This window comes from Otolemur garnettii, unplaced genomic scaffold (assembly GCF_000181295.1).
Source record: "Otolemur garnettii isolate 467f Iridium unplaced genomic scaffold, OtoGar3 scaffold00006, whole genome shotgun sequence".
Classification (NCBI taxonomy): domain Eukaryota; kingdom Metazoa; phylum Chordata; class Mammalia; order Primates; family Galagidae; genus Otolemur; species Otolemur garnettii.
Genome location: NW_003852401.1, coordinates 7,542,593 through 7,557,340, shown reverse-complemented (window position 1 = coordinate 7,557,340; position 14,748 = coordinate 7,542,593). Strand labels below are relative to the sequence as shown.

The following is a 14,748-nucleotide window of genomic DNA, read 5'->3' as shown; positions in this document are numbered from 1 at the left end:
GCTGCTGCTACTGCTGCTGCTGCTGCTGCTGCTGCTGGTATGAATGCTCCTGTTAGGGTCCTGTAAAAAGGGGAGAAGATGGGCATGCTCAGCGTTAAACAGCAACAGCCAAAAGTCAATTTCCTACAGTTACATCTACACAGAATGATTCTTCTTCAGTTGCTCTCAGGTTATCTCTAAAATGCCAAAAATCTTTTAATCTCTAAAATGCCAAAACTATTTTAACATAAACCAGTGACCCACAGTTTTGCAAGTGAGGACAGCTTATATGAGAAATGTAGTAAGGGACGGTTACTAGCAAAGAATCTAACAAGGCAAGATATTTTCTTAATCATTGAGAAGGTGGAGTTTTAAAACATTTAAATGCAACAGATGTTAACTAAATTCTTGTTGTAGAAGATACAAAGATGGATAACACATGCCTCCCCTTTAAGATGAGTATGGCATATCTTTGATCAACAGTCGTTTTTAACCTACAAAGCAAAGAGGAGAACTGTTTAATTCTATTGGGGCATGGAGAGAATACTTACAATTCATAAAAATGTATAAAGGTAATGCCTGAATTAGGTTTTGGAGTATACGCAGGTAACTACTAGAAAGAGAAGACTTCAAAGGTACTTAGAGGTCAGGGACCAGAATGAGCTAAAACCACAGGGAGTAAAGCACAGATTGTATATGGGGAATAACACCCAGCTGCACCATAAGATTGAGGAAGAGATGGAGCCCCATTTCACATATGAGGCCACGTCATATTAAATTTTAAATGGCTCTGCAATATGAAGAATCACAAGAACCCCCCCCCAAAAAAAATAAGAATTAAAATCAATTTCAGTTTGAGATAAAAAGCAATTACTTATATGCTGTCCAAAATTTCATCAGGCATATGTATGTCTCCCACCCTCTAGGGAAAAAAACAAAAAAGGAATTTACAGAACCAAGACTTCACCTAACCATCTAATGACTTAGAAAGTCTCTAATAATTACTGCGGTGTCATCATGAGAAAAGACGTAATTTCTGCCTATTTTTTTATTTTTTTTTATTAAATCATATTTGTGTACATTAATTCTATCATAGGATACAGTGTGTTGTTTCCATATACAATTTGAAATACTTTCAATCCAATTGCCCAACATAGCTATCATGTCTTTCTCATAATTGATGTGTTAAGACATTTGTATTCGACATTTAGAAAGATTCCCATGTACCCTTATAGGATAAATCATAGGCGTGATCCCCGCAATCACCCTCCCTTCACCCATCCTTCCCCCACCTCTCCCCTCCCTCTCCCCTTTCCCCGTATTCTTGGACTCCATTTGGATTATAGCTTTCCTATGATAGCTAACGGTTAGTTAGTTTCATAATAGGGTTGAGCATATTGGATACTTTTTCTTCTATTCTTGAGATACTTTGCTAAGAAGAACATTTAATTTTAAATGTTATTTAATTTTTACTCATATAAACACATCAGAATATATAACCTACATATTATCTTTCTGCGTAGGAACAAAATGTAAGTCCATACTTACCATATTTGTGACCCTATACCATGGATAGTAAGAATAAAAAACAGAAGTAGACCTTGGACATGCAAAAATCCACACCAATACTAAAAGAAGAACTCTTTCTTGCTTACTTCCAACTCCTAATGGAACCAAAGATAAATAAATGTCCAAATTTTCAACTAGAATTTATATCTTTAGGCTTACTTATTATCTTTCATCTGTAACTCACCCATGTAAGCCCAGTGATATGTAAACTAATCCTGTATTCCTTAAATTATCTAGCAAAGGCTAGGGAGTAGGCAAGGGCAATATTTTTCATTAAAATGAACAATCTGCTTATTGGGTCTGTGCAAAAACAAGGTGCATATATGCATATGAATAAGCATCGAAAGTAATACCCAAAATGAAAATGTATTGTTCTGTATTAGGAGGGACATGTATTTTTGTTTCTTAAAATTTTTCTCTTATTTGCTCAACAACAACAAAATAACATAGACCAAATTATACCATTTATTTTCTCAAGCATCTGGTTTCAAAAATCTAAAACGAATGAAGTTACCAAACAAAGACATGCTTTTATGCATCACACTAGATAAGTCCTTACAAATCATAATCTGAGATTTAAGAGCAGAATGCTAAAGACAGGATTCACATTAGTGAAACTTCATTATTCTATAAATTCTATTATAAGACGTTTCCTGGCATGTGAAGCAATACTATGAATAATTAAAGTAAAGTATAATGGACAAGCTAAATTAAGGAAGAACATTTTGAAATCTAATATCTCTGAGGGTTTTTTTTTAAATTGGTTTATTGACTCACTGAATTTTGGCAATTTGCAACCAGTAGTCTAATTATGGCTCTTAAACACCAAAACACTGTTGTGTAACATTCAATATGTTTTTATGAATACAACTTTTAAAATACAACCTTTAACCTACTGACAAATTTCTAATGTTAAGCATTAAAAAAAACCAGTAAAATTCTACCACCCCCAGGGGGAGAAAAAAGAGAAAATTCTTTTTTTCTTCTTTGGGATTCTTTACTTCCATGGGGTTCTTTCATGATTTATTAAAATCCTTCTGTAGAACAAACTAGAATTCTTAATACATGGTATACAGTAGCATCTGACATAGCTTCTCATGTCACAGAAAGTCCTTCTCTTAATCACATGTATAGTAACAGGTACAAAACTCTAAAAACGTAACTTTTTTAATTCCCTATGTTGGTCTAGGCATTTAACGTCTTGTTACCTTTTCACCCCCTTTAATGAATTTAACGCCTACTATTACTGTTTTACACCTTTTGATGAATCTGGGTACAAGCAAGTGACCTGACCATTCTTATTCCCCTTCTTTTTTGGATAATTACCACCTCAAACATCTTTCTTCAAGTTAAGAAAACCCAAAGTTAAGAACACAAATACATCCCATAACAACATCCTAGAAAAATAAAATTTAGAAAACAAAAAAAGGAGAGAATAGTTTCTATGAGATAAGAGCAGAATTTTTTTTTAAATTTTATTTATTTATTTATTTATTTATGTTTTGCCTGGGCTTTTGATAAATGGCAAAGTTCAAATATATGTCACTAGTTTTCACATACACAATCAGGCATTAAGTGTTTATGACACAGAATAAAAGCTTTCACTGATTGTCAGCCTATCCATTCCATGTACTAGTACACAGGTAAAGGAGATCTAGTCAATGGCTTTTTAAGATTTTTACTGAGCCATTAACCTCAGCATTAAGTGCCACTGAGCAACACGGACCAATTACTGTTCAGTGTGAAGTTTACACATGTTATATAATTCAAATTCTCTTTGCCAGAGGCTGATTAGGACAAACTGAATATCAAGCAATCCAACCACAAAGAGTACGTGTGCATAATTCAAATCTCAAATATTTAAGGCCAGTGACTATTTAAATGTAAACATACATATATTTGCACTAACTTTACAACCAGTGAATATAGGGTATAGTATTTTCTTTCTTCCATTCAGATTCTACTTAATGCTTCCTTGTTTTAATTTTGTCAAATAAAACAGGTGTCTTCAATGTCTGAGCTCTCCAAATACTACTTGTCAGCAACTCTAGGACAACTTAAGAAAAGAAGAGGTCATAACCACTGGCCGGAGTAAGGTTTTCTGATTGTAAGTGGCTTTCAATTTCCATGTTATCCCCACATCTACTTCCCAGAACCGCTAAATAACTCAAATCCGATTCTTGGCTCCCATTTCTTCCTTCTAGCTATCCCTCCTACTTTTGGAGTCTGTTCTACTTTAACTAGTTTCGGCATTGTACAAAATTTTTAGATCAATCACATTTTGTTCCATAAAATTTGCATGTGGACAAATAAACTCTCCCAGAAGACTTTTACTTGTCAAAACCAATAAACAATCCTAGAAGAGTGTATTTGTCCAAATTGCATTTGACAAGCACACTTCCTAGAAATTGTCAGAATTGTGAGGTCCAAGAGGTTGTACATATGAAGAGGTAGAGAAAACCAGGATAGTCAAAGATAGGCTTTCAAAATAGAAGTCTTGTCTATAACGTCATTAAACTTAACATGATGAAAAGCACAAAGGGATGTAATACCATGAGGTATTTATACATATAGTATAAAAATTCAGGATTTGGGCTTAGGGATGGATGAGAAAGCCTTACATTTTATTTACCTTCTGATGTCAATCCCAAATATTGACTCCATTTATCTCTCTTGAACCAGTCAGCCCCAGGGACAAGAGGCAGTGGCCTGGAGGTGAAGAATGTGGCCACGGGCTTATGGACATCTTGAGAGAAACCCAGTCCAAGACTTGCTCTGCTCTCAGCTCCAAGTAGACCCAAGATAGTTTTGGTTATTTATTTATGTCTCACTATGTTGCCCAGCCTAGAGTGCAGTAGCAATCACAAGTGCATTAATTTCTCAGCTCACTACAGCCTCAAACTCCTGAACTCAAGCCATCCTCCCACCTCAGCCTCACAAACGGCTGGGACTGACTACAGGTGTGCCCCACCTCCCTTGGCTTCCAAAGGAGTTTTGCAGATAGATGACCGCACTGAAACTGTGGCCTGCTTCCTCTGCCCTAAAAGTACCCAGGAGGCATTTAATGGGAGGGAGAATTCCCTCTGCTACCAGGGATGGGGAATGTAAAAAGACTAGAGGGAAAATGTAGAATCCTCCAACTATACAGACAGAAACAGAGAACATGCCTACAAGGCAGTGGCAGTGAAACAGATGCCCTTTCATCACTTACAAGATTATAACAGCCTAAGGTCCCCTAATAGCTCTACCTGAACTCCACCATAAATACAGATAACATACCTAAGGGTGGAAGGGAATGGGAGAGGGCAGACCTAACAGATCTTCCAGAAGAGAAAGATGAAACATTGAGGTCAAAAGCAGTATGGTTAGTTAAGGAAAATCAAGTGGAGTATAAAAAGTAATACTAGGAAAAAAAAAATTTTTTTTTTCTAAATTAAATCAAAATTTAAAAATTAAAAATTTCAACCTGAGTAATTTAGTAGAGAAGGGAGAAGATATACTGTAATTATTGGTGTGAAAGATCAACTGAAATAAATTTCAAAGAATAAAATAAAAATACAAAGGAAGTAACAGTGTGAAAGATCAACTGAAATAAATTTCAAAGGATAAAATAAAAACACAAAGAAATGAAAATCATGAAGGGAAATGAGAAGACATTTGACAGATCAAAGCAACCTAACATCTGCCATAAAAAGAGTTTTAGAAGAAGCTACAGGAGGAAGAAATAAATGAGATAGAAGTGGCAATAACTAGTGCCTGAGTTCATGGGTTGGAGACTAACCTGAGCCAGAGCAAGACTTGGTCTCTAAAAATAGACAGGCGCTGTGGCAGGCGCCTGTAGTCCCAGCTACTAGGGAGGCTAAGGCATGAGAATTGCTTGAGCCCAAGAGTTTGAGGTTGCTGCGAGCTGTGATGCCAGAGCACTCTACTCAGGAGAGCAAAATAAGAACCTGTCTCAAAAAAAAAAACAAGTTGGGAATTTAGAAGAAAGAATATCGAGATGGCAGGAAAAAAAGAAGCACAACATAAACATCCTCCACACAGTCAGCGTGAAAGAAGCCTGTGCCAAAATCTAAGGACTCAAAGATGACATTGGTTACCACCACATCAAAGGAAAGGACTTCAGAAAGGATTCCAGCCAAACCACAACCCAATCAAAAAAAGGACCTTTTATGTGTGAGAAGATGGTGAGCAGGGAGGAACGAGGGCACAATGTACCTTGTACTTTTATAGAATTAAATTTAAATGAAGAACAACATGACTCTGTGACATAAGTGATCCACGAAACTCCTGACACAGAAAAGGCTAACAATCTGGACCTAAAAAAACTAGATTATCAGCACAGAAATTTAGAAATGGAATAGGAGGATTAGAGTGTCAAGGTGAAGAAAAATGATGATGTCTTTTTTCATGTTACAGTGGAAGGAAAATTGGATTATGGGCTTTTAAAAGAAAAGGCAGCCAGTAATGTAACGGAAAAGCACAGAAGAACTCCCACATAAACAGTGTGAAGATACGGAATAAGCATCAACTTCAAATATTAGCATAAATAAGAAAAATGAAAAACTCACAAATATTAACAATGAACAAGGTAGAAAGAAAGTAACAATATCAATTATCACTCAGAATAAAAATAGAAGAACTGAATTCCCCCACAGAAAGATAAACTGTCAGATGGGGCCAAACAAAGGTCAGATATACGGGGTGGCCATAAAGTTGTAACTATTTAAATTGCACATGAACTTTATGGCTACCCTGTATATTATATCAGATATAATATTAAACAGTAGACCCTCTGTAAGTTGACCATCAAAGGGACTGTAACAAACTGGTCAACACACAGAGGTGGTCACCATAAGGAACTAGGTCCACTGTACTGATAGGTACATGTGGCCCATGTCCAGGCTATGGAAATTAGGTCAACTTAAGGAGGGGGTCAATGTAGGGAGGTGGTCAGCTATGGAGGTTCTACTGTATATTATTTGCAAGAAGCACTTAAAAAGCAAATGATTGATAAAAGTTTAAAGTAAAAGGAAAGGCCAAAAAATAATCAGCTAAGTGCCCCCAAAAGAAAAGATAAGCACTGTATCAACATCAGACAATGTGGAATTCAAGGTTAAGAGAACCAACGGCATAAACAAGGTAAAAGCTAAAGTGTATAAAGCAAAATGTATTTAATACTTGAGAAAAACATGGAAGCTATTTAATTTAAAAGTAAAACCAATACATCTTTGTTATAAATGTATAGAATTTTTTTTTTTTTTTTTTGAGACAGAGCCTCAAGCTGTTGCCCTGGGTGAAGTGCCATGGCATCATAAACCCTCAGCAACCTCCAAATCCTGGGCTCAAGCGAATCTCCTGCCTCCGCCTCCCAAGTAGCTGGGACTACAGGCGTCCGCCACAATGCCCGGCTATTTTTTGGTTTCTGCATCATTGTTGTTTGGTGGGCTGGGCTGGATTCAAACCCGCCAGCTCAGGCATATGTGGCTGGCACCTTAGCTGTTTGAGCCACAGGGGCCGAGCCGTACATGTATAGATTTAATACACCAAAATGTGTATAGGAGTAATAAAACTGACTAAAACCCACAAACCAATTTAGTTATTATATATGGAACCTTCTATCCCTTGAATAAAGCTTAAAATGTTTATGTGTTCATACAACACTATGAAAATCAATCATAAGGTATCATAAAATAAACTTTAAAATTTCCCTTTTTAAATGTTAGTATAAAGATTGTATGGGTTAATCATACTCTAAAAAAATTAGAAAAATGAAAATGAAATCAATCAATTCAAAGAAAACAATGTAAAAAGTACTTCCGATAAGAATCTAGGGGCACAGAGAAACATGTGCTCAAAAGAAATTGTATGGCCTTTATTACATTCATTATTTAAAAGACAAAAGACAGGGGTGCAGGGAGAGGAGAAGAAACCAAGCCCAAACACTCACACTCATGTCCTTAATACCTGAGAAAGTAGGAAAAGATCCACAAAAGATGCAAACCTTTTAATACCAAATATAATGAAGAAAGTAAAACAGGTTTCACCAACATGAAAGCCTTATCTCTGTAATTGTCTAATGGCCTTATATGTACATTTAGTGTTCAAGTACTAAGAAGAAATGTATCAAGTTAATTCTGATTTAAAGAAACTTTAAAACCTTTTCTATATCGACTAAAAGAGGGAAAAAGCTCTTCTTGCAATTAAAATTTCTTGAAATTAAAATCGTGATCTGCCATAAAAGGAAGAAAATGAAATGAGGATTTAGCAATTTTTAAGTATTTCAAAATAGGTAGGTAAATACCAAAAGAAAGAGCCAGGTGGTTCAAAGCAAGAAAGAGAAAGAGAGCAAGAAAGCAGTGGTGAGAGTGAGGGCCTGCACGAGGCGGGAGGGGTGGGGCGATGCACCGCTGGTCACATTTACGTACTCTTCAGTCATAGCCTTTATACTAGATTGAAAATCAATGTGGTAAGACAATAAAATTGCGGAACGGAAACATTTCAACCATCATTGGTTGAGTTAATTTAAAAAAAAAAAAAAGGAATGAAAACTTATTTAAACACCAAGGATTTATAAAGAGCCACCAAGACCCTAAATACTTTAACAGTGACCAGTCGCTGGGCAGGAGACTAAAGGACAAGTGCAGAGAAATGACACTTGAGAACAGTAAGAGTCTTTCATTCAGTAACAACCTCAGTGGCCAGTGCAAAATATTTATATACAGTATCCAGATGAAGTAGAATGATTTTGAAGTATTTCTTCTTTTTCTATTGTCTATAAGATTTGGCATCATCTGTTTTTTGAAATCATCTTTTCCTTTTTTTAAATAAATATTAGTTGTTTATTTTTTGAGACTTTGGAAAAAAGAATAAGAAGTTAACTGATGACTCTCTCTACTGAACCTCAGAGTCAAAGCATTCTATAATAGACATACTCTTATTGGACAACGTGAATGCTACTTTCTTTGCATCATTATTATTATTGTTGCTTAATATTGCAATGCAGCAATCATCTGATTTCTTTTCTGAATGTATTTATCTTCATTCACTCTCTACGAGGTTTTTGTTTCTAGTCCTTATCTTAAACATTGTTATTGTTATTAAATTTTAAGCCTTTTTAATTTTGTGAAGGCAAAAAGTGGAAACCCAATAAACACATGTATATGTTAAAAAAAAAATTATATACATACAAGTAAGAAAACAGAAAGCCTGCTGTTACGGGACACTATTCTTTGGAAGGTTTTACTTGTTTTGACTTTTTAATAATGTCTCATTTTTTAAAGTGACATTCAACCAGACAGAGAGATAATATATCCCCATGGCTCAGGGGGAAAAAAGAATAAATCCATTTCGGCCTGTTGAGGGAAATGCAGGAGTATTACAGAATTGATAAATCACATCCTTAAATTCCTCAGTTTGCCTGGATCTGTAAAGTAGTTGGCCAGTACAGATATAACCACACTTAGGAAAACACAGATAAGTCTGGATTTCATACAAATGACAAAGGACAGAGCAATCAGCCTATCAGTTAAGTATGAACCGCCACGTAACATGAAAGAAGATCAAACTGCAATGTTGACCACTCTGGGAGAGAATTTAGACAAGAATGATACATTCCTATTAGCCCCCACCTGGCTGTGAGTTCTGCCAGTTTTTTATTGGGACAGATTGGGTTTAGTAACACACACAAAGATCAGTTACATTTGGGAAGTAAAGGAGACCCATCTGAAAACTTTATTTAATTTTTTTTAGACAGAGTCTCACTTTGTCACCCTTGGTAGAGTGCTGTGGCATCACAGCAACCTCAACCACTTAGGCTCAAACGATTCTCTTGCCTCAGCCACCTGAGTAGCTGGGACCACAGATGCCTGCCACAACTCCTGTCCATTTTTACTTTTTTTGGAAATGCTTTATTCGGACTGAGTCTTGCTGGGGTTCTGAAACTGTCTGCTATCTGAAGTTCTGTATCTCTAGCAGTATTTGGGAAATTCTCCTCCAAAATCTCCTGGATTAGAGCATCTGTACCTTTTGGACCATCCTCTTCACCTCCAGGAATTCCTATAAGACCAATGTTTGATCATTTGGAGTGATCCCACAACTCTCTCGGGGAACGATCAGTTTTTGCTCCCCATTTGTCTGCCTCTTTGAGTGTTTGGGAATGTCCAAAAGCTTTGTCCTCAGTTTCAGAGATCCTTTCTTCTGCCTCGTCAACTCTAATACTGAGGGATTCTACTGTATTTTGAAGGTCCTCAACTAACTTTTTCCTTTCCTTGAGCTCTGCTATCTCTTTTCTCACTATGTCTGTATCTTTAGCTTTCAATTCATTAATTTCTTGAAACAACTTTAGAACTACTCTTTGGAATTCAATTTCCATCTTTTTTTCCATTCTATTTATCTTATTTGCAATCCATATTCAGAATTCAGTTTCTGGCATTGCTGCCATTTGTCTCCATATGGCATCTTCAGTTGTATCTCCTTTGTCATTTCTTGGGGGGGGGGGGTGTTGATCTACTCTGGTTATTCATGTTGCCAGAGTTCTTCTGTTTGGTCTGCACCATGTTTATTTTCTACTGTTTGGTTATTAGAACTGTTAGGGTGAGACTGAATTGGGGTTCCCAGGTAGTAGAGATAGTCCTTTACCAAAGCTCTAGGCTTTGTAATTGTGGCTTATCTCCTACAACCTTACAAAGGCCCCTTTCAGAGTTTTGGCAGGAGACTCTGAGGATCTACTTGGTGAGATAGTGCCGGCTAGCTTTGTTTTGGTATCAGCCAGCCTCTACCTTATCCTAAGAAAGCACACTATTAGATTTAAATCTCGACTGTGAAGAGATACAAACAGCTGCGGTGCCCAGCTCCCACCTTCAGTTCTTATCCACTACAGAAATTCAAAGGTCAACCTCAGAATGTCCCTGAATGGACAGCCCCAGACGTGGGTTCCAACCAAATTTTCTCTGGCAGTGCAAACCCTGCCCAACAGAGAGGGATTCAAGGACACTTCAAAACAAAGGGATTCGAAGCACAATTGGAGCCAGGGATCCACACTTCCACCTGCCAGACTTAGTCCACACTATTGTCTGCTTCTCTGCTCAAAGGCCCAGCTGAAGCCAGGGGCCACACCCCCACCCACCAGTCTCAGCCCACACACAGCTAGCCTCTGGAGTAGGGTCTGGAGTAGTGCTTTCTAGACCAGGTGGAATCAGGCGAGTCCACTGCCAGGCAAGCCTCTGTTTGCAGGCTCTATTGGAGATAGGGGACTGGGCCTGCTCTCTGATCTCAGTCCACACACAGCTAGCTTCTGCTTGCCAGACCAGATGGAGTCCGGGGACCATGCCCCACCTGCCAGTCTCAGTCCACTGCCTGGTAAGCCTCTGTTGACAGGCTCTGTTAGAGTCAGGTCGCCACACTCCACCCGTAGGTCTCAGTCCTCACCTGGTAAACCTCTGCTCACTAGCCCTGCTGGAGGCAGTGGAGCACACCCTGGCCCTCAGGGCTTGGTTCACACCCAGTAAACCACTGCTGAAGGGTTCTGTTGGAATCAGGAGACCATGCCCTTGCTCTCAGGTGGCAGCCCACGCCTACCGTGTTTCCCTGAAAATAAGACCTACCCCCAAAATAAGCCCTAGCAGGATTTCTATGCATTTGCATTTCTATGTATTTGCATTTCTATGCATTTGCTAAATATAAGCCCTACCCCAATAATAAGACCTAAATATGCAGATACGCTGCATAGCCACGCCATGCATTTCAGTGCAGACAGGAAGACATCCCCTGACAATAAGCCCTAGTGTGTCTTCTTGAGAAAAAATAAATGTAAGACAGTATCTTATTTTCAGGGAAACACGTTATCAAGCCTCTGCTCTCAGGCCCAGCAGGGACCAGCCTGTCTGCCAAACTCAGTCCACACAGGGCAACCACTCTCCGGCTGTGGGTGCCATCAGAGCCGGGGGTTCTGTACTCCATCCCACCAAACACAGCCCAAACTGTGGGTCAACAATACCACTGGCTAGGCAGGGTCCCTTTCTTCCTACACCCTCTTTTTTCTCCATTAGTCACAGATTCTGTCCTGATGGCTGGCAGTCCACACTATGCCCAGGTCTCTCAGGAGAAGACCAAACACTCTATGCTCTGCAGGGGGCAGAACTTCAGACTGCCATGCAAGGGGGGAGAAGAGTGGACTGGGAGTTTGGACTTCTGGGGAAAAATATCTGTTCAATTTTATGCCTAGCGAGGTGGTGTCTAGGTTCATAAGTGGAACCTCCCTGGAGAAAGAGACCTGGAGTTTAGCAGCTCCCTCCAGCGAGGTAAAATGAGAGGTCTTTTGCTCCCTGCTCATTCCCAGATAGCCTGCTGCAGGCCTCCTGCTTGGAGGAGGAGTCTCCGGTCCTCTAGTCAATATGCTTTGTACCTGTAATTTGTTTTCTTGAATGCTTTTCCATGGAATTACAGCTTGCCGAACTTCTTTCTTGGCTCAGCTCCCTGTCGTTGGCTTCGTAGAGTCTGATGCCATCCAGTTTTTCTTCCTCTTCTCAGGAGCCTCTGAGGACGGCTGCTACCAGTCGGCCATCTTCCCAGAATCCTCCTGGGTTGTTTTTTTTTTTTTTTTGGAATTGGCCCTCAGTTGAACTACCTTGGGAGAACTTGGGCAAGAGAGCAGAGGACTTTAAGCATCGTTCGTCTAGGGCCCGAGACTGAGCCACAGAGCCAGACAGAGCTAATAGTGTTCGGCTGTGGGCCGCATGGAGTCATTATGCCACCTGTCTGTTTTTAGAGATGGGGTCTCACTCTAGCTCAGGCTGGTCTCAAACCCCTGAGCTCAAGCAATCCACCCACCTCAGTCTCCCAGAGTGCTAGGATTACAGGAGTGAGCCACCATACCTGGCCCACCTGAAAACTTTGAAGAGGAGATCAATATGAACTATTTACCTGGTAGCAATGTGAAATAGTGGTAGTGACAATAATGGTGATGACAGTGGCTATTGAATATTAGCTTATTGAATGCTTATTAGTCCAGACCTTGATGTAGAAGTTTTATCATTACTAACTCAACAATTTCATAAAGTAGCTGTGATTAGCCCTATTTTATAAATGAGGAAACTGAGGCACAGATACCAACGTACCCAAGGGCACATACATAATTAGTGATAGACCTGACATTCAAGCCCAGGTAGTCTGACTCCAATGTCCATAATCTTAACCAATATACTTGTATCAACTCTCAGAAAAGTCTAGTTTCACAATTAACTGTCAATCTTGACAACATAACCTGATCTGGAAATGGAAGAAGGATGGATAGAACAGGGAAGGGCTGGAGGACTTTAAAAGAACATCATTAAACATGCCTGGAGTTAGGCAGAACTAGTTCCCAAAGAGGGAGTCCAGCATGCTATTTTCTGGTAGGTAGCAAATACAGTTGGCCATCTGTATGTGACGGTTCCTTATCCATGAATCCAACCAACCACAGATCAAAAATATTTCAGAAAAAAATAAATAAAATATAACAATACAACATTCAAAAATGACACAAAAATACATAGTAAAACAACTATTTGCATAGTGCTTATGTTGTAATGTACTAGGTATTATAAGCAATCCAGAGATGTAAATTATACAAAAGGATGTGCCTAACTTATATATACAAATACTATGCCATTTCATATAAGCAACTTCAGCATCCACAGATTTTGGTATCTACAGGGGTCCTGGAACCAATCCCCCATGAATACTCAGAGAAAAATATAATTTATTTTGAAATCAGACTCTTCCTCTACACATTGCAAGTGGGTTAAACTTTGAATTTTTGTTACCAAATAAATATTTTAAAGTTGATAGACTTATTTAAAAAGTTAGGCGGTGCCTGTGGCTCAAAGGACTAGGGCGCCAGCCCCATATGCCAGAGGTGGCGGGTTCAAACCCGGCCCTGGCCAAAAAAAAATAAATAAAGTGGCATTCAGAGGGCTTAGGTACTATTGGAAAAATCAATCTCTCCCCTGGTAGAGTACATGACCTCTAATAAAACAGTTAAGATATTTCTCATCTCACAAATATTTTCAAAGTCAATGTAAAAATATGCCATACTACGTAATTTAACATGACAAAAACAGTGCTCAAATCAAATAAATGACCACCTGGAGTGCTTATGTCACTACATAAGAAAACCAGAAGAGGTTACAACAAAGGTCCCTATAGGAGGGAACTGGGAAGAGATGGAATTTGAGGGATTTAGCACAAACACAAGGTAGCAATAAAGAAAAACAATTTTTAAAGCTACAAAAATAAATAGCTGTGCAAGAAAGAAAATCTAACAAAAAGAAACACGTTAGCTGGGAATAAACACTTTACCTAGTTGTAACAGTCAACAATGTTTCCTGATTTTCAATTTTTAGAAGTTAATCTACTCAGTTCCACCACTCACTCAGGAAGCAACGTACATTTCCTATCCCATTCAGGTCAGCTTGATGATGTCAAAACCTTAATATATATAAAATGCCTACATATGTATATGTGTATTTATTATGAAAAAGGTATAAACCATGTGCCTGTCACATAATAAACATTTTTGATTACTACTTTTGTCCATACTACTACTATGGACAACCATAAAAGACTTATCATTTTCATTACACAATATGTTATCGATCTTGACAATGTAAAAGTGTCTGAAGGACAGGAGCAGAGAAAAGAAACAAACTTGAGTATACCTTGTCTTTACCCTGAGAATCAAAGAGACATTGTCCACGGTTGGTGAAACAAGAAATACAGCTCTACATTCAATATCTAGAAAGTATAAAAAACATGTAGGCAGTATAAAGGTATCCAAAAAGAATCCAAAAGGTGTCACATCAGGAAGAAAAGAAGATGGAACAAATGGGTTAGATTGGTGTAGAATACAGTTTGAAACTTGGGGCAGTAACTCTAGAGTTTAAAAACAGAAACAGTTAATGTGGTTCTTTCTGGGAAGTGGGAAGGAGATCATGGGAGATTAGAATACAGGACTTTTGCTTTTTGTTAAACATCTTTCTTTGCTATTTAATTATTTTAAAACATGTACATGTATTATTTTGATATAAATTTCTTCACCCTCACAAATGTACTTTTACATTCTCTCTCTTTTCACGGGTATATTTGCACTTCAGAGATTCTGTGAAATAAATTTTGCACTAGAAAAACACTATTCAACTACGGGAATGATGTCTTCCCATG

General features: G+C 38.3%; 1 protein-coding gene across 1 annotated transcript in view; it reads right to left on the bottom strand.

The window, feature by feature from the left end:
- MLLT3 (MLLT3, super elongation complex subunit) overlaps positions 1-14,748 on the bottom strand; it is a 264,740-nt gene that overhangs the window by 62,428 nt on the left and 187,564 nt on the right. Inside the window, exon 5 of the mRNA XM_012812784.2 lies at positions 3-60. Within this exon, the coding sequence (XP_012668238.1) occupies positions 3-60 (58 nt within the window). The remainder of the gene's footprint in view (positions 1-2; positions 61-14,748) is intronic.